The 25430-nt window shown below is 48.6% G+C and overlaps 1 protein-coding gene across 24 annotated transcripts in view; it reads left to right on the top strand.

Annotated features, from left to right (window-relative positions):
• The window catches only part of tns1a (tensin 1a), a 56843-nt gene that overhangs the window by 12108 nt on the left and 19305 nt on the right, over positions 1 to 25430 (top strand). For 8 of the 24 annotated variants that reach the window (XM_078101168.1, XM_078101157.1, XM_040173212.2 and 5 more), the window contains exons 2-17: positions 2615 to 2729; positions 4448 to 4485; positions 14158 to 14196; positions 15907 to 15948; positions 18955 to 19004; positions 19469 to 19634; positions 19724 to 19774; positions 19912 to 20034; positions 20170 to 20234; positions 20473 to 20556; positions 22118 to 22230; positions 22323 to 22383; positions 22476 to 22551; positions 22632 to 22776; positions 22917 to 22982; positions 23147 to 23263. In XM_078101168.1, coding sequence (XP_077957294.1) covers positions 2615 to 2729; positions 4448 to 4485; positions 14158 to 14196; positions 15907 to 15948; positions 18955 to 19004; positions 19469 to 19634; positions 19724 to 19774; positions 19912 to 20034; positions 20170 to 20234; positions 20473 to 20556; positions 22118 to 22230; positions 22323 to 22383; positions 22476 to 22551; positions 22632 to 22776; positions 22917 to 22982; positions 23147 to 23263 — 1351 coding nt within the window. Of the gene's footprint in view, positions 1 to 2614; positions 2730 to 4447; positions 4486 to 8610; positions 8739 to 13801; positions 14030 to 14157; positions 14197 to 15906; positions 15949 to 17693; positions 17977 to 18954; positions 19005 to 19468; positions 19635 to 19723; positions 19775 to 19911; positions 20035 to 20169; positions 20235 to 20472; positions 20557 to 22117; positions 22231 to 22322; positions 22384 to 22475; positions 22552 to 22631; positions 22777 to 22916; positions 22983 to 23146; positions 23264 to 25430 lie in introns of those variants that run through there. The other 16 variants (XM_078101230.1, XM_078101206.1, XM_078101196.1 and 13 more) reach the window with 9 other exon arrangements.

The raw sequence follows: 25430 nt of genomic DNA, 5'->3' as shown, positions 1-25430 counted from the left end.
GGCTGTCTGACTGTGAGGGTCATTTCCATGCTTCTCTCTCTGTTGATTACTCGCCGGTTAAGCTGAGGCCCCGTTCCCTCTTTCTCTGGAAAAGAGAGTTGAATCCCAGATGCTGCATTGCTCCCCCTCTGCACGCCGTGGTCGCCATGCATATTCATGTGTGTGTGCGTGTTTTTGGTTCCCCTCTTTCTTCTTAATCCCACCTCGTCCATCATTGTGCGACAGGAAACGTTGACCCCAGTTGCCGTGGCAGCCAGGTAACCGTGGCTCCTGCCTATGGCACAGCTGGCTGTGTCTGATTGGTTTAGCTGGCGGCTTTCTGCCAGGTGTTCTCTAACATCAGGGCTGTAGAGTGACACAAGGTGCTTCACCCACTACTAATGAACACAGGCAGAGCCTCACGGCAGAGATCTGGAGGTCAGGTTGAAAAATCCTTTGAATTTGCCAAGTTTCCACATTTAATGTTTACTATTTGTGCTATTATTTAGGATTTTTTTCCTGCAGCCATCAGTGAATAATTTGAAATAATTTTTATACTCCCCTTATTGTCTTTTACTTTTCTCCCATTTGTCCCTCGGCCAATAATCGTGATGGATCTCAGATTACACCTCTTCACTTTAATGAAGCTGAAATGTCTGCGGCCCGTTTAAAGACCCAACTGATGCTCAACATATCGACCAACTGGTGAGAGAGAGAGAGAGAGAGAGAGAGAGAGACATGTCTTTAAAGAGATGGACGGAAGACGCCCGGTTAATTAAGCGTTTTGAAGGACCCATCAGTGTAGCATACTGTCCGTTTGCCGCTACCTGTTGCAACACGCTGTGTCTGTCTGGGCGCAACCAAGGTCGCCCATGATTCCTCTGTGGATGTAATAGCGAGTGGTTTCACAGCGTGACGAAAGCCATTAAGATTCAGGGAGATAGGGCAGAGAAAACCGCTGAGAAATACACTTCGGTAGAAGCTTTGAGCCAAATTGACTGCGGCACGGGGAGAGAAAAAAAAAGAAAAGAGCGGAGAGCTCCAGAAAGACAGCGGAAAACCAGCTCAAAGACAACGAGGCAAAGGATCACACGGCGGGAGCCTCACCACACCTGCAGTTGTAGGAGTAGTGGTTCTGGTGGTAGTTGTGGCCTTAAAGGAAGAAGTGGTGGTGATTGAGAGACGGGAGTTCTGGGTCCCTTAGGCTCCCCCAAAATAAAAGCTTCCCGCCGCCTGAATATTTGCGTAGCTGGAGGACCATCAGCTCGTGAACTTCTCCGTTTGTTTAATTTCACTTCAGCTCCTAAAAGCAAATCTTAATTGGAACATTTTGTTTGAGGCCAAATTTACAGTAATTCTCGGATTTCACGCCGTCGATGGTGCACAAGTGGAATTCCCCTCTCACGGGATTGGACACATTTCTGCTTCTCACTCCTGAAGGGACGCATTCATTCATCCTTTCAAGGTGATAGTTGGAACAAGGTGTCTTTTAAAATACTGTTTTTGCTGCCCAGCGGAGCCCAACCCAGACCGGCCCAGCTGCACAAATACACAAAGGAAATGACGGCATCACCCGGACTCACTCAGGGGGTTGTCCGGACAGGGGAATGCCGGGAAAAGCGAGCGCAGGTCGGGAGGTGGCGGAGATCCTGGAGGGCGACTGAGGCCGAGCAACAAGAGGAAAAAACGACGTGCTAGAAATGGCTGCTTTTCCTTGTTGTCGTTTAATCAGAACCAACTAGAACAAAAGCCTTAATAAACACACGCACGACGTGATGCAGTACTCACACCTGAAGCTGAATTTTTTTTTTCCCAGTTGTATGATGAAGTATTCAGAGTGAGGTTGAGCTGCTTTAGATTCCAGGCACCTTCAAAGAACATTCCAGTGACCCAGTTACAGCATTCTTGGCCGCATGTTGTGCGCTCCTGGTTCAACTAGTCGAATCGACGCCGAGTAACGCGCGGCTGATGGGGGGGGAAACTCGTCGTCGCGATGCTTCCAAAGTGTTGTAATAAAAGACTTCCTCATCATCTGCATTTCAACATCTGGGCTCTCAAAAGGTGGACAGAAGTCACGTGCGCTTTTTGTTCCTCGCTGCTCTGCTCAGGTTTTGCTGCAGTTTGCAGAGCTGCCGTGTCCTCAGGCTGCTCTGAGAAATGTTCCAGCGCGGCACACACACACACACACACACACACACACACAATGGATGCAGTACAGTATGAACACACACACATACAAATGTATATTCATACACATACATCCTTCCTCGAGTTTTCGTAGTTGGCTGTTGTGCGTCTCTCTCTCTTCATCACTAATTGGTAATTTAATTAGACAACATCAAAGGGAAAACATCCTCTGCCGGTGGGCGGACCCTGTCTGTGTGTGTCTGTGTGTGTATTGTGACACAAAATAATGTCTCAGGTGAGAGTGTGTCCTCATGGTCTATGAATAAATGCATTTTTTTTTTTTTTAAGTTCTGCTGAAATTGAGGATTCTCCATTTATTTAATGATCAAGCCACCGACCTGCAGCCACACACCAAAAATATCACCTCCAAATACCAAACGGGCTTCTGCCCGCCATCGATTTGACCGACTCCCCCCCTGATCTCGCTCGCTTCCTCTTGTTCCCACAGCCCGACGAGCTGGAGGGCGTCCACACACACACCTTCAAGCTGAAGCCGTTCAAGAAGGCCAAGAGCTGTGACATTTGCAAGCAGGCCATCACCAAGGAGGGCCTCATATGCAAAGGTGAGTCCGCTGCTCCCAGTTCAACTCGGAATCCCCGCAGAGGATCTTGTGTTCTCCTCCTTTTTTGTATTCCTTCTTAGGTCAAACTAGAAGTCCACAGAAATCCGGTTCAAAATGAAGTAAAATGTGTCTGGCAGCTGTTGTTCTACATCTGTGTCTGTTTGTCTTTGCAGCGCATCCACCTCACTCGTTTTCCTTAACTGCGCATACAGCATACGTGCACGCATGTGTCTGCCGTTGGAGCTTCGGCGTCCCTCCCCTCTTCCTCTCCTCTTCCTCCCTCCCATTAAACCGAGGAACTGAGGGTTTTATTGTCACCAAGAAAAGTCCAGGGGAAATGAACGTTAGAGGACTCCCGGGCTGCCTCACATTTCCTCTCTTTCTTTCTCGTCGTCCTCCCCTCTGTCTCTCCAACACACTGGCACCCACCCGCCCCTCCTCCCTTTTTTGAAGTACAGACGCAGAGTCTTTAGCAGTCGACACTCAGAAGCCCGGCGGTAGGAGAGCGGGCTTGTATGGGGCTTTGGCTGAGGATTTGCTGTCAAAATTAGCATGCGGCCGCTGCTGCATTAGCCTAGATAAGAGGGGAAACAGGGAGCGAGGGGTAAGGGGCGGGCGAGCAGAGCGAGGCAGGATAAAGAGAGAGAAATTGGGGTATGGGGGGATTTGGAGATCGACATGGAAAACAAAGGAGAAAGAGTGCAAAGGCAAGCACAGGAGAATTACTTTCCCTTTCATCCCTCTTTTGTTCACCCCCCCTCCTCTGTTGAAATACAGTAGACGGCAGTAAGCCTTCCTTGCCAGGGGTAAAGCTTAAAGCCATCCAGCTAAAAACTAAAAACGGCCTCCTGAAGACTAAACAGCAGCTTTTGGTACACAAACTTGGTTTGTTCCATCCGAGCATACAAGGAGACTGAGAAGATGGGACAATAAGACGACGTGATGTGCACTCCTCCAGATGTGTGCAGATGTTCAGGAGGAAGACCCTCTGACCAACTGAGATTTTTTTGGCCTTCTGGATATTTTTAAATCAGTCGCTCTAATAAAACCATCCAATAGGCAGCTGCCTATCTAATTATATGGACAAACACTCACTTGACGCTCACTCAGGGCTCCAAATAATCGGTTTCGGTGTTCGGTTTATCAGGATCAGACAGGTTCAGGCTAGATTTAGATCAACCAAAGCCTGTTTTCCTCACAGCTTGGGACCGCCCGGCACTTCCACCTCACACGACGGAAACACTCTCGCCACCTGGGGACCACCCAGCACGACGGCAAGGCCGCAGGTGTTTGTGGGGGTCAAGGGTCGTACCCGCCCAGACGTCACGACGAGGACGATTCCTGCCGAGGAGGGGCGTGGGTGGGGGAGGGGGGGGACGTGCCCTCGTGAAGACATGAGCTTTTCGCTCCTCTAATTCACACTGGCAAGTCGTACTTCAGGGGAGCGTGCAGTGGTGTTTACCGGCTGCACACTGCAAACTGCAAACGAGTGGATGGATGTTTGCTTTATGTGGCCACTGGGGGGCAGCACCACTGAGCAAACATGTTCCTGAGCATGACATGGGCATCAGTGCGATGCTGAAGAGCTGCTTTGAGCTTTGTTCTCAGTTCTCTCCTTCTTTTCTTAGAAAAATGGATGTTGACACACTCGCTGCGATGTGTGTATCTTTACAGTTCAGCTCTGAAACATGAACCTCACTTTGTCTCTTTTCTTTCAGCGTGCCGGTTGTCCTTGCATAGAAAATGTGAAGTGAAGGTAAGACCCTGAGCATGTTTTTCTCTGTATAACTAGTGAGGTATTACTTGATATTGTTGTTCATGCTGCACTTTTGTTCAGTTCAACGAGACCACGACAATGGCCAACTTAATGTGACACCATCGAGCGAGACACTGCTTTAGATAGTTTACTTGGAAGTTTTGGTCACTTCTCATTTCCATATCTGTTTTCATCTTGTATTAAAACCTATACAGCAGATGAGGTGCAATGCAAAAAGATCCCTGTGGTCTTGCAGGTCAAAGTTCTTCATTGCTGCAACATTTTGCAATTGTTAACTCCAAAGGTGTAAAAAGTGTTGCCAATGAATTTGCATTGCACGTCACCAATTTCATAATTCACTTTCACACATTTAATTGCTGAAGCAGATACGAGGAACATTCATATCCTGAGCTGCAGGATGTTTGATGAGAAAATGCTGAAAACTGAAGAGGAAATAAAGCCACGCTGTCTGCTTCCTCTCAACGAATCATGTGAATCAGAGTTCTGCCTCTTCTCAGTCGGATCCACCACATTTGATCCCAATCCGCAGGGCAAAAGGGAAGAATGCACGGGGAGGGTGAATGAGAAGGAAGGAAGGGAGGAATGAATGAGATGGGGACGAGCGTTACAAGGCTATTCTTAGTGGTTTTAATCCTGACTGGTGCGGAGAGATGTTGAAACGTCTCTTCTACTCTCCAGTCTGCTTCCACTCAGATGTTTAACATCCCCCCCCGAAAACATCCCCAAAACCACCTCTTGACTTAACACCACTGAAGGAACAAAAGCTGCGGGTTCTCAAAACATCTCTCACATACCTCCAAAACCAGTTTGTGGTGGCAACGGGGGAATAATTAGGATGCCCAGAGATGAGGTATTCAGTCTGGTGGTGACAGGCATTGGACAGGGAGTCAGAGGGGAGTGTGTGCCTCTGAGATGTGATGAAATGTTTTGATTGTTTGGTAATTTGGTTAAAAGATTACGGTTTGGGCACAATTTCCCTAATCTGTATTTGCAAACGTGTTAATCCCTGAATTGGTTTACTTGTGTTGGCTTTATTCGGTGAAATGACCCCCCTCCCCGGATTAAAAGAAACAGGACACAGTGTGGCCCGCTTATTGTTTTAGGCGGTGGACGTATGGGACAATAAAGTCTCCACATTGGTGGATTTAGGCTTTAGACCCTCAACATGCCAAGAGGCAAACAGTTCAGCAGACGTAACGGTAAACGCAGCTCTGTCTTTATCATCTCCAGCTGCCTCTACTTTACTTTTGTTTGCTGGACAGTAACCAGAACAGTAAATACTCCTGTTCATGGACCATCTCTTCTGCAGAAAGTCTCTTGAGAACAGTAAGCTGCAGTTACTGGTCTCTGCTGGCGACCAGAGGAATCACAACAACACTAGAAGGTCTCTGCATCTCTGGATGACAACTGAGGATGGGAAACGTCAACCTGCTAAACACTGGAGCAACGCCGCAGCCTCTCTCAGTCGCCGTGGAAACAAGCCCTTGTTGTTCTTCCTGAAGCATTGCGGGAGGCGATGCTGCTCGATGGGCCGGCGGGTCTGAAGACACGGGGGCGAGGTTTGGCTGTGGGGGGGGGGGAGCCGGGGAGGAATGATGGGAAAGGGTTGGACGCGGCCAGTGAGAGCGAGAAGTTTGAACAGGACCTTTTGTTATGTCTGGCCTGGGCGTGATTTAGGATATCCCACACTTTGAGATTAAAGCATTTAAATTATGCTAAAAAGAGAATGACATTGAACAACATAAACAGAAAAGATGATTTTAGCAGACGCTTTTATTCAAAGCAACTTACATTACAATTTAAACCCATGGCTTTTCACATTGTTGCCCGGGGAGCAATTAGGGGTTTGGTGTCTTGCTCAGGGACACTTCCACATGGAACATGGGGCGGACTGGAATCGAACCACCAACCTTTCTCTAACCCCTGCGCCACAAAGACCCGTATTCTGTTCTGTTTAATCAACGTATGTTTAATCCAGGTTCTTCTCAGGGTTTAGGGATTCCTATCTGCTACTTTCAACTGGTACGTTTAAAAAATCTCACGGCCCATTTACTTATCGCGCTCTCAGCTGGAGCAGAACAAAGTGCTTTTCGTAATCAGGGTTTTTGCACTTCCTGTGGTTGTAGACGGTCACAGATCTGGGAGCAGCACCAGGAGTGAAACAGCGGGACGAGGAAGTGAGTCACAGTGGCAGTCAAGAATAAAATCACAAGAAAGAACAAGGCTCTATAGAGTCCAAAGGACTCAGTTCCCGATGGTACATTTACACTAGACTGGTTGTTCCTATCTGCATCTCTGGTGCATCGTTTATGGAAATGTTTCCTTTCTTTAGTGTTTTTATCACAAACACAAACAATATATAAGACATAAATGAAAATGGTTTAATTTTAATCAAATGCCTTATTGCAAATACATCTCAAAACCTCCAGCCAAGAAAGTTCATCCTTTGTTGGAAGCTATTAAGATTCGGAACCCCAGTCACATGCTGCATTTCTATTTTTAGCAGATTCAATAGTTCCTTTGTCATGCAAAATTGGAATCCAGGGGATGTTATTGCGCCGCGGAGACAGACAGCCCTGGCTCATCACTGGCGGCGCAAAATCCCCCTCTGTCAAGCCGAGCTCACTCAGCTTACGTAGCAGCAGCATGCGCAGGAAAGTAAAGAGAAGCCTCTTGGAAGAAGGAGGGAAGCTCGGTGAAACGCAGAGGGTGTGCACCTGCATCGGCTGACGTTCCCTCTCACAACGTGACTTTAAAGCTCTTGCGTTTCCTCCGAGGCGAACTCGTGCGCATTCCAAACTCGACTAAGCCCGACTTGAGCCGAGCTGGATCCCCGGTGGAGAATGTGGAGGTCACGTGTTGAGGTCCAGCTTTTTAATCAACATCTAACTGGTGTGGAAACTGGGAGAGGCCGTTTTTATTTAGAGCTTCGGCAAATGACTGCCGCTATAAAATGGAACCCAGAATCTGTTTAATATTACAAAGGACCATTCGGCCACCTGGGGAAAGAATGAAAAATTGGGATATCAGTGGTGAAACCAAACAGAAGCACAGATTTTCTTTTAATCTGCTTTATCTCTTGAAGGTAGAAGGGGCGTGAAGCACGACCAAAAGCACACAGACGGGGGTGAGGAGCCTTCAAGAATGTTGGCATGAACGAGAGAGTAACTGTCCAAGCATAAAAGTTAAAAAGGTAGAACAAGAGAGTGGAGAGAGAAAATGATGAGACACGCGCACACGTTCAGGAGAGCCGAGCCTCCTCATTCCTCAGCAGACCCTCAACAGAGGCAGGTCTGTTTCCCCCCGGAGGCGCATCGAAGAGCCGGCCACGCCGCGTCTCCATAGCAACGCCCATCGGCGACGTAGGTGCAGCGCGGTAGTCGCGAGGCGGAGACAAACCCGTCCTCACGGCCCGGCTGCTGCCGGACGACTGATGGACCAATTCACCTCAGACCTCGTCTGGAGGTCAAGAACTGAGGTCACCCCCGGGGGGGGGGGCGTAAAACCCGATGGGGCGCTGGGAATACTTTCCTCCTGAGTATTATGGAAAGGAGGGATTTAGGGGGGTGAGGTTTGTTAAACCTGCGCTGCTCCTATATTGTTCTTATTTATAAGCTCTAGGCTGTTTCATAGATGAGGTAAGACATCAACGACGTGGTTAATACAACATGTACTAAACAAATTAGGAAAGTAAAATGGAGACATTTGAATCGAGAGGGAAGAAGACTTCTCTTTCTGTCCCATTTCTACTCTCTCTGTCAAGCATGTGTCAACAGAGAAGGCTGCGAGGGAAAGAAGGGAGAGAGAGAGAGAGGAGGGGGGGGTAGGGGGGGGGGGGAACCGACCGAGCGGGCGAGCAGAGGGATTCAGTTACTGTCGGCCCCCGGACGGCTTTCGCTCTCTCGTTTTGGGTACCGGAATCAGAAGGAGCCTCAAGCCACTTTCTTGGCCTTATATAGCGTGTTTCGAAAATTTCTTGGCGGTAGCCAGGAGGAGCCAAAGCCAGCAGCACAAAGAGTGCATCCCGGTCGGGTCCACACACACACACACACACACACGCACACAGAGTGCAGTTTTGGGATTACTGCTGTTGTTGTGAGCAAGAGAGGCGAAGGAGGAGGAGGAGAAACTGTCTGTGTTTGGTACTCCCTGTTTCTCTGACGGGGGGGGCGAGGCAGTGCAGAGGTAGGAACGAGGCTGAGGGGGAGAGAGGAGAGAGCACCGGTGTGCAGGTAAGACAGCGTGGAGCTTGTTTGTGTTTTCTTGCAGTGTGTTGTGTCCATTCGTAGTTTGTATGGTTGCCACGCTGAAGAGGTTCCTTGAATTTGTGGTTCTTTCGTGGCTTAAAACGGGTCTTTATACGTCTGAACTCACAGTGTTTGTTGGTGTGTTTGTGCGTGCGTTTGTAGCTGTAATGGTGAGACATTTTAAAAAAGCCGTACTCTGCATGTTCGACGCGTGCTTTAAGCTGCTGCCGTGGGAACGGGACCGCCAGAGTTCATTCCAGTTGCTGTTTTCGCGACCCGACGTGAAGTGATTTGTGGCGAGAGACGACGCCCCCCCCCCCCTCCCCCCCCCCCCGCTGCCCGTCTCTCATACGGTGTCCCGTCTCCTTCGCCTCCCCTTTGCCTTTCCCTCAAGCGCTTCCTTTCTGACGCCTTCATGAGAGGATGCAGAATGATGACGGCAATCACTCACCTTTGACCTCGAGCTTTCACAGGGTTGGCAGTTAAACATGAGGGGTCGAGAGCTCGCGGTGGCTGTGTGTGTCGTGTGTCCCGCTAAAGAGGCAACACAACAGGAAGGAATGCAGTTTTATTACGGGGGCCGAGACAGGACACTTGTTTTTGACTGCGCCAGACTTTACGCGGACCTTCGACCCTCAAGCTCTCGAGGACAAAGCGCCCTTTCGCCACTTTCTCCACCTTGCGCCGAGAAAACCCTCGAAGCCCTAAGTCATGTCTCCCTGGTGTCTCGTAACATGAAGGGCGGCTGCTTTCCCCCGTTTTTCTCTTCTCTCCCATCCCTCACCGACATGCTCCAGCTTCCCTCAGGCCCGCTCATCTTTTGACACATTGAGATGGGAAGCCTCGGCAGCCTGAAAAAAAACACACCATGAATCGCAGGAAAATCACCTCAAGAGGTTAAATGTGGACAACTTAGATAGAAAATGCCTCTCACGCGTTTGTGCAGATATGTTTGTTTTGCCGTGTCGTATTTGTCTTTTTGGATTGGATTTTAAGACATTCAACTGTCGCCTTTTACGGGGGAGAAGCACACAAACAGAAAGGTCCTGCAGCCGCGTCAGCTCCAAAGTCTGTGTAATGAAAGCAGTAGTGACCAGGGAGGATGGCATTTAACACGTAACCACACGAGAGGCCAGGCCTGAGTTAGCAGAGGCTCAGCCTACCCACTAACTTATTTCTGTCAATAAGTGACAGGCTGGCGAGGAGAGACGCACAGCAAGTCCCCAGCGTCGGGAGATTTGAACATCCGGTGATTGTTTTCACACGTTGTGGCTTTCATCAGGCGTTATTGCAGCAAAGGAACGTCCACAAATCCCTCCGAGCATCTCGCGTTCTACCGGTAAAATGACCTAGCAGTTCTGACATGCGGCCTCTCGCATCAAGCCCCGAGGCGATTCCTATTTGGAGGTTTTAACAACTTGCGTCCTGAGCGAGCCGCAATGGCACATCTGATATTCATCATTTGCTGGTTTTGATGGGCTATTTGGTCGTCCGGGTCATCGCAGTGATTGTAACCGTAGACGGGTAGGAGCCGCCAAGCCAGAGCCCGCTCACCGCTCCCCGCGGCTCGACCGTCACCAAATATCTGCTTCCCCCAGTGGTCTCTGGCCTCCTCCACCTGACGGAGCTCCTTCGGGTCTCAAACCCGACATCGGCATGTCGGTTTGGAGGTGAAGTGATGCCGGTGGGCCTTTGAGGGAACCGAAATGAGACGGCGGTCCACTGTGATGCTTCTCGTTGCAAATAACGTCCTTTATGTTGTGGTTTATTTTGTCTGAACCATTTAGTGAAGAAGGAAAGTCTCCTTCTCTGCCTGTTTATGCTGTGTTAACCATGTGGGAGTGATTTTATCCTCATGTGAAAAATGAATCCCCTCCTTGTGTTCATCCAGGATATTTAGTGGATGCTTTACTTCCCGTTACTGTGGCGCTGAGGAGTGTTCCGCTTCACAAAAACAATTATTTAGCCTTCATGTCCGTGCAACAGCCCTTTTCCGTTTCTTCTGGGATCGAACGGACCTTCGCGGAGCATCACGGCCCGAGAAGCATGTTTCACAAATGTTTGCTTCCATTTTTAGAGATCCGCCAAACAGCCTAGACCCTTGACTAAATGACACGTTTAGTGTTTATTCATATTATTGACTGTCTAAAAATGAAAGATTGCACTTCAGTAGCAAAATATTTCCATGCTTTAAAACGAGATACATGCCTTTTTAGATTCTGCTTCATTATCCAGCCACTGACGACATCCCGAGACGCTGCCAGCAACACGCCGACATTGTGTCGAAGCGGGAGAAGGAACGGCCGCTCCACCATCACAGCGCTCTGCGGATTTATTAGCCTTACAAGTTAAACAGAAACGCGGGCCGAGGTATAAATCCCCCCGAAGGGGCAGTTTGAGCTTCAGTCCTTATTCGGCCCCCGTTTGGAAAGAGAAGAATTTACTTTCTCAGGCAAACTGCCATCAGCGCGGCAGTGGCTCTTGTGTGGGCAGGAGGAGTGCTCGAGGAATGCCGACTGTGGTTGGACCAATGGCAGCCTTACTTGTTGGAGCCAATGAGATGATTTATGCACAGTGGGAAACAAGCCGTCTCCCATCAGTGTGGCTGAAGTAGACCGGCGGGATCATTAAGTCAGAGGGCATAAATCTTTGCAAAACACGGCAGCTTTCCCTGATTCATGAACATCAAAAGGAAACAAAAGAAAAAAGACGAACCCCTTCATCCAACATATCGTTACATTTTTGAACTTCCATTACGTGCGACACTTGTCGTAGGGGACAAAATGAACGTACGATCGAAGTGCTGACGATGGAAGCCAATCGAGAAAGAACGCCAAGGCCGCCGAGCCCCGGTCGGTCTCGCTCCTCCCCGGTGATCTGAGGATGCGTGTTCCAGCCTGCAGCCTGAGGTGTGCGAGCGTGGCGAGAAAAGCGTTCACGGCGTCCCGCTTGAACTGCTGCACGGTCACTCATCACACGGTGGTTCGCTTCGCTGGACCCTCGGCCCTTTTTCCGGAGGGCTTTCCAGACGCCCCTCGTGACTCGGTGTGATTAAAAGCTCCATCTTTTAGAGGCCTAAAACCACTTTGACTGTGGTTTGTATCACCAGCTAGATAAAGATAAAAGTGGAAAACTGCCAGACAGAGAGACACGGGTCTGTTTTGGTTTTTTTTCTGCCCTTGTTGAGCAAACTGAAGTGGATTGTTTCACGGATGCACAAGCGCTGCACTAATATTTACAGCCGGATGGAGTACAGGTGCTGAAGCGTGTGGCAGAGCCTCTCGCTTTTATCCCCTCGAGCTGGTAAAAACCAACGCGAAGCCCAATGTCGTCTGGCCTACAGCTGCAACCGCCATATATGGACGGAGTCCGAGCCGCCGGGTTGCACGGCGATGTGGGGAAGACTTTAAGTCCACACGTGTTTGAAGGAATGTGAGATTATGAAGCCTGCTTGTTGCTCCGGCTCTCTTCTCTCGTGACTGCCTCACTAAATACGCAATATGATAACAATATTTGCGAGCCGCGTTGGTGTCGTATTCCCTGAAAAGCCTTTTTTAGCGTGCACAGATTCGCTCCTAAAAAACAAAAAAACAGCAGCATTCATAAGGCCGTGAGCTGAGCAGCAACTGGAAGAAATCACTCTGCCCTTCTGACCTTTAGATCAATACTGGAGGGGGGTAATCGCCGGGGCATTTGCAGGCGCGCGCCACAGTACGCCGCGCACGGCGGCGACTCCTGTCAGCTGTGAAAAGAGGCAGGTGTCCCTGCAACGAGGCCCCCCCTCGGCGGGGGGGACCGCCATTGCTGAAATATGAACGTCAGCCCCCGGGGGGCCCCAGGTGCTGTTGCGCAGCCGGCGTGAGCCCGCTCGCTTATGGGAGCGCCGACCTCCCGTTCTGTCGCCTCCGGGGGGGCTCCTGGCGATTCGCCGCAGCTGGATTAACTCTCAAATGCAGTTTCGGCAAAAAAAAAACATTCGTGGGTGTGAGATTCCTCGTAAGGACTGTGGCATTTCAGCTAGATGCAAATCTCTTTTCTTGCGATCACGTTCACACAAGAGTCCTCGTCATCATATTTGGACTTTTAGTCACTTCCCTGAAGCACCTGCAGCAGCCACAGTTAGTGACTCATTCACTTCAAATCCCCCCCAAGTTGTGTTTCTCAAAAAGGAATGGCTACTCTCCCACACAAGGACAAGGTCCACCTGATGTCGGCCTTTTTCCTGACTTACGCATATTAACCCGTCATCTGATTTTGGTTAGATCTTAATTCTTTTCTTCACAAAAGGCTTCGTGAACTGCGGCGCATAAAGTCCGATTTTATGACAGTTAAAAATGTCTCATTCCAGGGTCCAGCTCAAATTGCGGCGTGCGTATTAGTAGCTTGGTAGCTGAAGGCCAAGCAATGCCCCCAGCGGGGTTATTTTGTAGCCTGTTGAAGCCCCTGCGTGGGCTCTTTGCCTCGTGTTTTTCGAGGAGTGGTGGACTGATACCAGCCCGCGCCGGCTTGGGATCTGCTCCGCCGAGATGTTATCCCACTGCTGCCTTCTGATACGCCTGATGATAGCATTACAAAGTCGGGCGAGTCTTTTGTTTTGCCGGAGCAAACTAATCACGGGGGGCTTCCTTCCCGCTTGCGTCTGCCTCCAGACAGCGCGCTCCCATCTCGCCGCCCGTAAACATCCGTGCACTCACCCGGCCCCCGGTGCATGTTTATCTGTGCACGCCGGCGTAAACACAACCTGATGGAAGTCACTGTTTACACGTCGTAATCAGTGATTTGCGGCGCGCGGGGCGGTGCAGACTATTAGGAGCCACACTTGCCCGTCATGGATACTGTAAGCGTCGTGTTCCAAAACGGGCGGCTATTTAGAGCTGCTACATGTAGCACGGCGGCATCAGGAAATCAATGCCGCTCTAATTTTGAGGTGATAGTATAATTAGGAGACGAGTGACACTGTTGCCGGGAGACGTCGGCGCCGGTCACCGGGCCATCCTCATCTCGGGCTTGGTCTCCGTCACACAGATCTTTGCTCAGACGTCATCCATCATCTGATCGCAGGAAGGGTTTGTGACACGGGGACCATGTGCGGAGGCATACATTGTTTGTCTGACTTTTACAGGAAGCCCTCCCTCTCACTGCCTCCCACACAGAGAAACTGTTCCATGGAGCGGAGGTTATTTCTGTGCTGGGGAGGGCAATTCAGGGAATACTCGGGCATTCAGGAGGAAACAGTCACGTCTCTCCCGCCCTGTTGCTACAAAAATAAACACAAAGTACTTGAGTAGATGCCATTTGTTATCATTATTATTCCCTTTTTTTAATGTGATCTACAGTTACAGCTTTTATTCAGTCGGACTTTAACATATTTCTTGACTCACGACTGCTGTTTCTCTGTTTACAGGTGACCACATCATGTCAAATAACGAGCAACACTAATCCGGTGAGTGCAAAGTGCGTGTGAGTGCATTTGTGTGCGTTCGTGCAGTCTGAGCGTGAGTTTTGTGCCCCAACGAAGTCTTTTATGGATCTTCTTGACCTCTGAAATCCCCGCCACCGTGCAACGACCCCCCCCCCCCCCACAAAGGCAGCGCTGGGAGGCTGCTGCCGGAGGTCAAAGGTCACGGGCTGCAACAAACGAGCGCTTCCTCCCGTCTGTGCGACTCAAACAGAGACACCCTGGCTGTGTCCAGGCGTCCGCTGGCGAGGCGACGAGAGATTTGATGGTGACGATGCGTCAACATGTGACCGCCTCGTGATTAATGTCCAATCACATTCGTCGTTGCAAACCCAAAATGCGTTCATCACATCCATTGAATCCTGCCCCGATGGCATTCACGCTCTCTCCAGTGTCACATTGTTGGGTTTCTTTGGGTCGCGGTGGATCTGTGGGCGTGTTAATGTCGGAAGGAGTGTGAATCAGATTGATGGAGTAAAACAGAAATAAAATAGCGTGGAGTCAAACGCAGCAACCAACCATGAAATCGTCTTTCGGTAAGTTGTTTAAACGCAGCAGAAACCGATTACCCTCCTTTCCTCTAGATGTGACTCCTTTATTGGACAAACTGTGATTTACACACTGAAACACAGAGGCTTGATGAGCTCGAAATGGGAGATTTTATTTACTTCCATGAAGAACGCAAGCTCAGCAAACGGTGGGTTGCATTAGAAAACCGGCGGGGAAAGCAACTCGATCCTTCTCCCGATTTCTCGTCAGCGCAGTCGATTAAAAGGTGGCCAAGATTCACCACCAAATTAGGAAATTAGGAACATTCCGAGCAGCAGTGACTACTTTTCACTTATTTACTCTGGACGCCGGGCGTTTTAAGCGACTGCAGCAGCTTTTTAAACAGTCGCCAGCTTTGTTTATAGAGCTCACATCAGCCCGAGACGCTGCACTTAACTCAGTTAAGAGATTTTCCTTAACACGTGGATCACTGTCAAGCTCTGTGTGTGTGTGTGTGTGTGTGTGTGTACATATTTTCTATCCACTTCCCACATACTGTCTCTGCTTCTGCATCTCTGCCTCCCTCTGCCACTTATGGACCGGATTACTTTTGTATTTTTTTAATGTATACATATTCTTAATTTGGCTTGTCCTCCTATGAGATGCATCAATTGTTGCCATGCATTTTTAAAACCAGGTCCCAGCAATTCATGTTTTTGAACACCAAGTGAGAATATCAAAATATTCAAAACAACAGCGCTTTAAAACAAACTAAGAAAGATTAAGTTTGCGTCTATTGTTCCATATTTAAAAAAAGGTCTAGAGAAACATAAAAATCGTCTTGGTCCAGTTGAGTTTGGCCAGTTTATGAAAAAAATATTTAAATTTAAGTGTTCTTTATTGCCATGAATTTCAAAACAACTTTGTTATCAGGGCCTCAGAAAAAAACACATGAAACAATGATTCACATGTCATTATAGTTAAATGTGGATTAATGATGAACATATAAGCTGCTTATGTAATAAAATATTAAATGAGATTTATCCATTACATATTATTTTATTTGTTTCAATTTGTATGATTGAGGGTTGTGTCTGTGGCCTCTCTCTCTCTCTCTCTCTCTCTCTCTCTCTCTCACCATGTTGTTTCTTCCTGGTGTGAGAGAAACAATGACTAACCCACTGACTCTCTCGCTTTTCTCTCCAGCCTCCCACTCCTCAGCTGCCATTAAAGCATGTAGATACGCCGGTGAGTAACACCTCTTCCTTATTAGTGATACTGCAAAGAAGACGTGCATTAAAGCTCCTCACTCATAAAAACCGCCATTGTTATACAGCAAAAAGCTGGAAAAACAACCCTCGTGTGCACTGGGGATCATTCTTGAGTTTGGAGTTTGACACTGGAATAGTTATAGCCTTTTTTGTGTTCCAGTATATTTAATTGATATCTTTTAAAGGAATTGCAACTAAAAATGGTCCCACCTGTTCCTGCACATTGCAGAAGGTGGCAGCAGCATGCAACACATAACAGTTACCTAATCAGCTCTCTTGTTGCCACTCTTTTTTACGATGGCTCTCATGACTTCAAATCCCAGCAAAGCGACCCACCGTTAATTTAAATTGACCATGAATTGGATTTCGTTAACTTCTTTGGATCAACTTGAACGCAGTGATGCTGATTCAAATTCCTGGCAAAGTTACTGCTCCGAGAGACAAAAAAGTCCATGATTATATCCGTGACCAGGTGGCCTGAGGTCAATTACTTTGCCCGCTGCCAGTATAAAGAAATATTTGGTGCATACCTTACAAAATGGGAAAAGCCACCATGACATCTGTTGCTGCCAGTTCGCTGCAAACTGTGTTTCATCTGTGCCAGAAATGGCTGCCAAGGCCCGGCCGGGGCCGCGGCCTGCATGTTTAGCTCGACATCGCTAAACCATTGAAGGGTGTTTGTTTCCAAAAGGGCGAGACTCCAGAAAAATGAGGTGAGGGGAGAACCGCTACTGATGCAGCGAGAAAACACGTCACTCAAGCCGGCGGTCACAGAGGCCAAAAAAATTGTTAGCTTGTTTAAAATGTTTTCAGATCACAAGAGACCCGCGTCTTCATTTGCCTTTCCGTGCATCCAAAAGCAATATTTATGCAAACGATAAAAGTAGTTATTTCTCTTCTCTGTGCAGCGCGGCAGTAAGGGTTTGCGTCGGAGTGAATGTTTAGAATCGGCAGCAGAGTTTGCCTCGGTGATTCAGAGTGACATTATAAACACAGATCGGTCCGTGTGCATGGAGATCAATGCACAGTCTGGGACTTCACTCTCTGGGACAATGCTGGTTTCTAAATGGTGCGATCATGTACCATTAACAGGAAGCTGTGTTTCTCGTGTCACTAACATTTTGATAGGGACTTAGTGCTATTTGTTGCGTCCTCAGCTGAAGCCATGTTGTGGCTGCTGCCTCTAATCAAAGCATTTCCTCATCCCAACCCGTCACATCAAATCACTTTCATTCCAGTTCAAGTTCATTCCAAACATTCTGGATTGGATGGATCAAAAACAACATTTTAATCCAATTTAAGCCTGCAATCCCTATTTTCTGCCGTCATACTTAATCCAGGAATTTTCATGCATAGACACAAATGTGTGTGTGTGTGTGTGTGTGTGTGTGTGTTGTGTACATACAGAAGGGTGCAGGGTTTATTTTGTTAAGTCTATGTAGGACACGTTGGTGGTTTTGAGTCAAAATGCTCCAGCGTGTGCGCAAAGTGTGCAAGAAATTTAAAAACAGAGAAAAAACTCCAGTTTCTCTCGAGTTACTGCTTATGTGGTTTTCAACACTCAGGATTCTTGAGGCTCAAGACATGAGCAGCAGAGATGCACGAACACACTGTACTTCCACACATGCACAGGGCTTGGGAAAAAGGGAGGTCAAGACGAGAGAAGTGAAGTAAGGTGGGGGGGGGGGGTTGGAGATAATGAGTGATAATGAGGCCGAGGGAGGAGTAGATCCAGAGAACACTAAGAGAGGAAGCAGCACAAAGTAGGGAGAGGACGGTCGAGAGGAATAAACGGAGAGAAGAGGCATCAATATATCTATTTATTTATTTATACTGATGAAATCCAGCATTTTCTGGAATATTACGGGGATCCGGAGCTTCTCTTAGTCGTGAAAGAAGTGGTCCCAGTTCATCCGTAGCTATGCCTCTGGGCGGCTCCATTCGAAGGCATTTTGCCCACCTGCCTTCATCGTGGAGGTGGAGCACTGGGTACCTGTTCAGCAAGGTAGGCCACTCCCACACAGGAAGTCGAAAATCCCCAAAAATTGTTTTTTCAACTACAACAATTACGGATGGTATTGTTCTGTATATCTTATTGTCAACATATCTTACAAATGGACGAAAAGTACTCAAAGGGAATTTGTCCCGGACTGTTTTCACTATTTTCTTTCTTCTTTTTTTTGACGAGGAGTAGTCCATTAAAGGGTTACTACTTTACATGCTCCATTGACTTTCACGCACCCCGTGTTGCTACAGGACAAACAGATTGTTCCAGTGATGTGGAACGTCCCGGCGTAACGCCGCCGAAGCCCCAATGCGAACAGGCTGTTTCATTTTTGCCAACACCAGCGTCCGCGGCCCGCTGAGCATCTGCTTCCCGTCAAATCACCCAGAATCACGCGGCCCGATTTGGCTCTTCGGGGCGGGGCTTAGCTCCCTCTGACAGGGGGCAATGCGGAGAGGGCTCTGGGCCAATGCGTTCAACCTCGATTACAGGCCCAGTCTCCTGCCTCTCTGACGAGGGTCAAAGACAAATCCTGCTGCTGTCGTCGTCTCTTCTCGGATGGCTTCATCTTCTTGATGGCAGCCGCCTCTCAGGCACTGAGAGGAAGAGCCAATTCTGGCTCGTAGCATGCAGCGATTCCTCGACAGTACGGCATATTTAGAAGCAGTCTCACCTCTGCAGCCCTGTCACAGAACAGCATCTCGCAGTCTTTCCGCACAAAAAGCACGACTGGATAATTAAAGCGTGTGCTGAGTCACGATGGGTTTCTGTGGGTACACACTCCTCCTCCCTACTCACCTAGTTCTTCTCTTTCTTCTTCTGACTTTCCCCTTATGGATTATGTCGGATTGTTATCCCCATTGCTTATGAATCAGCTTTCTCTCCCCCCTCCCTCTATGTGTACGTGTCCTGTGTGTGTGTGTGTGTGTGTCTGTGTGTGTGTGTGTGTGTGTGTGTGCGTGTGTGTGCACCCTGCAGGGATCTGCGAGGTCCTGCAAGAGTGTGGAGATACGGCCAAAGCAGCCGGGGTAAGACACAGCTTTGTTTTCATATTCTGTTGTGCTAAGTGAAAATGTGCAAATGTGCACACTTTCTCAGCGATGGGAATGATGATATGATGATGGTATGGGGAATGAATTAATGATGAGATTGACCAGAAAGTGGAGCACCTTCTTTGTTCCGTCAGTAGAAAAAACATTTTGATCTTGAAATGTACTTTCTTTTTCATTCCCCCTCCACCTGTGTTACATGCCAATAAACCTAATTGCTGCTGGCCATAGAGACAGGTTGCATTTATCAACAATCACTGCAGGATTGTGAACCTTTTTCCTCTCCAAGAAACATAAGCTTGATCTGCCGGAGCCTACGTTTAATCAAGTGGACTCGCCTCCCAAGCAGCTGTGCAAATGAGTCAAAGTGGTTATTTTTCAGTCACCGTCCGAATGAGAAAAAGGTCAAATGCTCAGATAGACACCTCTGGCTGCCTCTCCAGGAATCAGAGTGTGGCCATGGAGGAGAGCCATGAGGTGGACCTGGTCTACATCACAGAGAGGATCATCTCTGTGTGCTTCCCCGCCGGCGCCGAGGAACGCAGCTACACCACCAACCTCAAGGAGGTGGCAACGATGCTGCGGTCCAAACATGGCGAGCACTACCTGGTGAGGAACCTTTTCATCTGCCCATTGTTGTGTGATTTCTTTGAGGGACAAACAACGCCAACTTAAATGTGTTCTCTCTCTGATTTCAGATCCTCAACCTGAGCGAGTGGAGGAGTGACTTATCAACTTTAAACCCCAAAGTACGAAGCCACTCAGTCACCTCCGTTATTTATACATGTCGATCTCTGGAGGGACTTCCTCTTCATAGAGAAATTTAACCAAAAAGAACCCGAGGACGGAGGATTGTGAACCCCTTTTGTTTGGTACCCGCCCTTAGGTTGTGGAGTTTGGCTGGCCAGACAACCATGCACCGGCGCTCGACAAGATCTGCAGCATGTGCAAGGCCATCGACACGTGGCTCAATGGGGACCCGCGGAACGTAGTGGTGCTGCACAACAAGGTAAAGCAGCGAGGAACGCCGCACAATGTTCAGACACCGACAAACGTGTGTTTCTTCCGGTCCAGTGGGAATCCCATGTACGATGCACCTGGAATCGTGTGAGTGAGTCCTTTGGTCTTTGTTTGTGTGTCACAGGGGAACCGAGGTCGGACGGGAGTGGCGGTGGCCGCTTACATGCACTACAGCAACATATCTGCAAGGTATCCAACCCCCGCAACATGTGTAGACAGACTTCCTCACTGCGTCGTTACCGGCTGTAGTTCGAGAGATTGATCGACAGAGGCCTGCGACGTATAAGAAGTGGGGTTCCTCCTCACCAGTATGACAGGAGCACCAATAAATCAAATGTGATCATCATTGCTAAACACTTGGCTCTGTGAGATGTAGCAAGAATGTGCAGCTTACTTAACAATGTGTGTCTGAATTTGTGCGATGCAGCGCTGACCAGGCGTTGGACAGGTTCTCCATGCGGCGCTTCTACGAGGACAAAGCACTTCCTGCGGCCCAGCCGTCACAGATAAGGTCCGTTATTACCTCACTTCCTGTTTGCCCAGCACAAGGCTTTATGGGTCTGACCATCGGCGCGGTGTCTCGCCCGCTCTGCTCGCAGCAGACGAATCCGCCTCGAGCCAGAGGTCGGCTCTCCGTGGACACAGTGCTGCAACTGAGACAAACTGGCTGATCCACTTGTTGCTTAATAAACATTTTACAGAGGAAATTCTCTTTGGAATTGAATCTCCAGTTTAGTTCTAATTGGGATAATTGTGAGTAAAGAGGAGCTGTCTATCTTCCGGTCTGAGGGATTCCTCTGGTGTCTCTGGGGAGGCCGCAGGGCTCAGTGGCAGTTGATTCTTGTCTTCTGAGCATATCGGAGCACATTCTCCTCAACTTGTTTCTCCACTTTTAGCATCGAGTGTTTTCAGATAATTGGCTTCTCATGATTAGTGTGCAAATTCCTCAAAGTGTGGTTTAAAATAATTGGACACATGTCTTATTTTGAATGCAGCGCCCTCTAGGGGGAGTATCTTCTGAGACGTCCTCCTTTTACTCTTTGAATCCGCTTCTACCGTATTACCTGCCCCTTCTGCATTAAAAGACAATTAACTGCTTTAGGGCTCGACCCCTCACCGTCTCTCTGCGGAGGGAGGAATCCCGATCTGTGCTGGAAAAGATGAGCAGGACAAAGGTTGCAGGGAATAAATGAGGAGACACAGGAAACAGCAAGGGACTTAACGCCACTTCATTTCAGCTTGTGAATCAGGCAGCCAGCCATTCTCTTACAGGTCTATAGGCTTGCCCTCTGACCCGCTGCTATTTCCTGCTTGGGATATAATTATCTCTGCCCCTGGAGTCTGCAAGTATTGTGGTCTGGAATGTGTGACATTAACATCGAGATTAGGAGCTGCAGCTGGAGCTATAACAGCTTGTAAAAGATTGGATTAAAAGTGTTGGAACTGAGCTGTTTAAGTCAAGTAACTGTACAACAATACAATAATAGCTATGATAACCATTTCTTTGCAAAGATAAAACAGCAACAACAGGAAAAATAACCAGTAGTCTGAATGAAATATGTATTAATCCTGCCTGAAGTATTTTTTAATTTATGTGCTTGTGTAGTTTCAAAGGGTTCGTGCTAAAACCTTTGATACAGGATAATTAATTGATGAAACACAGAACACGATTAAGTCTCACACGACACTGCGAACTCCTGCCTGCTCTCGCAGCGTTCCCGCTCAGTCTAATTGAATATTAGAGGCTGAACCATCTGGAAGCTGACAGCAGAGCAAAGGGGAGCGGGTGGTGGGTGGGTTGGGGGGGGGGGGGGGCGTCTGCATGTGGCGACCCCACGGTCAAGGTCGCGCTGGGTACTATCATCACTATCATCATTAACAACCCGACCACGCTAACTCAACGGACCCCCGACCGGCGGGTACGCATCTATTTGCTCTGACATTTCCCGCCGTGGATGAAGGTGGTTCCATCGAAGGTTTATTCCGCTTGGATCGCGTAGTCGCAGTCATCGACGTATGGTGTTGAACTTAGACGCAGCTCGGTGTTCACGCTTACTCTCCTTTGCTTTCAGGTATGTGAGATACTTCAACGGCCTTCTGTCGGGACACATCAAAATCAACAACAAGCCTCTGTTCCTGCATCATGTCATCATGCACGGAATACCCAACTTTGAGTCCAAAGGAGGTGAGCTTCTCCCGCTGCCGAAACCAATGGGAAAAGCCCCCTGGTCCTCTTGGAAATGTTTCAATCCTCCTGGTTTTAAATCTCCTTCACAGGCTGCCGTCCTTTCCTGAAGATCTACCAGGCGATGCAGCCAGTCTATACGTCAGGAATATAGTACGCAATCTTTGTGGGCTGTGTGTTTGAATTTGAGGGCAGAGCAGAGCCGGGGATCGGATTTGAACACGTTATTACTGTTTTTATTACAGCAATGTGCAAGGAGACAGCAGCACGAGTATCTGCATCACTATTGAGCCGGGCCTGCTTCTGAAGGGAGACATCCTGGTAAGACTTCCCTCTGATACTGACGCCAGAACCGATAGATCGGCCCATGTGCTGATGTTTTCCTTCTCACTCCCTGGTAGTTGAAGTGTTACCACAAGAGGTACAGGAACTCCACCAGGGACGTTATGTTCAGGGTGCAGTTCCACACCTGCGCCATCCACGACCTCGGGGTGGTGTTCGGGAAGAGCGAGCTGGACGATACCTTCAAAGGTAACGGCTCTACGGGTGGGTGTGACTTTTTACATTTTTTAAACATCTGTGCTTTTGTGATCATGAGGAGAAAATGTTTCCAATCACAGAACACTGATACAAGCTAATTGTTCTACAAGTGAATAAACATTTTCATGCTGTGTGTTTCCATACAGACGAAAGGTTCCCGGAGTACGGGAAGGTGGAGTTTGTTTTCTCATATGCACCAGAAAAAATCAAAGGTAATCCCACTTTCCTGAAAAACAAGAAAATGTTGATTTTGATTTTCATACTGGGACTGAACAGTTTTCTCAATTGAAAAAATTCCTCTTCTGGCAACAATGTATTCCCAACTGATAGCTGCACTTTTTGGGTCATTGTCGCCATCATGCCATGTGTCCCTTAGGCCTGGGCCACCTGGAGAACGGGCCGAGCGTCTCCGTGGACTACAACACCCAGGACCCTCTGATCCGGTGGGACTCGTACGAGAGCTTCAGCCAGCGCTGCGAGGATACCGCGGACGGTGAGCACACACACACACACACACGATCCCAATCTTCACTCCAAACCCTGACCCCTGACCCCTCAGAGGCTAAACCTACGTCACCTGGTCAGCGGTTGACTGTGAGAGTCTGTGAGGGCTTGAAATGGTGTAAATACGAATGGGACAGAATTTTGCCACATGTCACGTCACCATGACGACGTCAAAATATTGTTTAGGGTGTATTCATTTCATACTTTTCACTGTCTGAGTTAGCGAAAGTGCGCCTCAAAAGAACATTTTGATTCACCAAAGATCAAAACACACCACCGCTCCAGATCTCATTGCTTTGATGCCCTCTGCATTGAAGAGAAGATCCATCCCTCTTTGTGCACCCGCCTCTCCCCCTCTAAGCCCGGCACCCCCTACCCCCCCTCCCCCCAACCCTGTTCTGTCAATTAGTCCTTTAAATAGCCGCTGCAGAAATAGGGGGGCGTCAGTCGCCCTGCCGGTGGCTGTCAACGTCTCGGGGGGGGGGGGATTGTAACCTGAGATACCACATGCCCAAACCCACCTCCATCCACTCGCAGCCTTCCCATCATGAATCTGAAACTCGTCGGCTTGTCTCATGTACTCCCTCCTCCTGCCTCGTCAGTCATCCTGAGAAGAGTCAGTGAATGGGAAACCACGAGTATGGAACACAGCAACGAATCAGTCACTCTGAAGTAACCTGAACGCGACAGAATGACAATGTCATGAAATATAGCTGGAGAAGAAAACAGGGGGTGCACTCAGCATAAGTTTAGTCAGGAATCGGCCGCCATTGTAGTTCTGCACAAATACATTTAATTTAATTTCTTTGCACATCCCCAGAGTTTTATTGTCAGCCCTCAGCAGGAAAAGCCCCTCTGCCAGTTTACTAATTTCTCTGATTGCAGCCTTTTGCTCCGGCACTTTGGATACGAGAATCGGAAGGTTCAGACGAACCTGGAAAAAAGACTGAGGAGGATTACAGGAGAGTTGTTCAAAAAGCTCGTTGCAAAAGGGAAAAGTATCTGTAGCATTTGAGCTGACCGTCCTCACTGATGCCACCGAATGACACCGACATGCAGGAATGGCCTATTTTTACACGCCGCAGGAGATTTATCACTCATCGGGGAAAATCCAGACTTGCTCGTTAGTCCGAGGGTAAAACAAATGTTTCGTCCTCAGGCGTTGAAGTGCCGATGCAGGTGTGGCTCGGCCAGGTCTACCTGACGCTGTTTTAAAACAGAACTTGGAAAAATCCGCTTCAGAGGACCCAACCAAAGATGTCTGTCTTAAAAGTGTCCGCGGGATTGTGCAGCTTAGAGGCCGTGTGCATTTCCCACTGATGGACTGATGGGTCGCGGGGATCGTGAGGAGAGGCGTCCTTTCTACTCGCTACGAGTGTTCGAGCGCTCAAGCGGTTGCTGACCGTGTTTTAGGTTTTTAGCCCAGCTGTTTTGTTCAGTATTTTTGAACCACGTCGACGTGCAATGCCTGCGATTTCTTTCTGTAGTTCATTCGAGGTTTTTTTAATGCGGCACGTTAAGAGTGGCCGCAGTTTACCTTCTGTTTTATCGGCTTGCCTTTGCTCTACTAAGAGCCACGTGGTGCTTTGCAGCTGTCGACCCGGAGGTCAAACCAGTCGGAAGGCCGCCGCAGTGATACAAGCAAACATTATGGCGTGTCAGCAGAGGCTTCGTGCAGCATCCTCAGGATCTTTCATACTAATTTCACCAAAAGTCAACTTAAACGTGTTCTGGGAACATAACAGTCCCATGAGTTCTGAAAGATGAGAATCACCACCAAAGAGCGCGTGTTCTCGCAGGAGGAGCAGCGCGTGTGTGTCTGTATCTGTGTGTGTGTGTGTGTGTGTGTGTTAGTGGTGTACAGTAGGGCATCACGCCCGGTGACAGCACAGGCTGCCTCCCTTGTTTACTGCCCTCCTCCCATATTAGGCTGGGGCTGAGTCCTGAAACATGTCTGGAATAGCTGGATAGAGACAGAGAGAGAGAAGCTCGCTCAGAGAGGCAAAGGAAGCAGAGAAGGCCAGACTTAAGCACATCCGCCCCAATTTCAAAGGGAGGGTTTTTGGTATGTTGCTGAACTCTGAATGAGGAAGAAGGGAGAGATAAAGGAATGAAGTAAACTCAAAGAGACAGATCAGCTGAAGAGCGTTGATTGG

The sequence above is a fragment of the Gasterosteus aculeatus genome, chromosome 1 (assembly GCF_964276395.1).
Source record: "Gasterosteus aculeatus chromosome 1, fGasAcu3.hap1.1, whole genome shotgun sequence".
Lineage (NCBI taxonomy): Eukaryota > Metazoa > Chordata > Actinopteri > Perciformes > Gasterosteidae > Gasterosteus > Gasterosteus aculeatus.
Note: the sequence above shows the minus strand (reverse complement) of the source record. Positions and strands in the feature narration are given on the sequence as shown.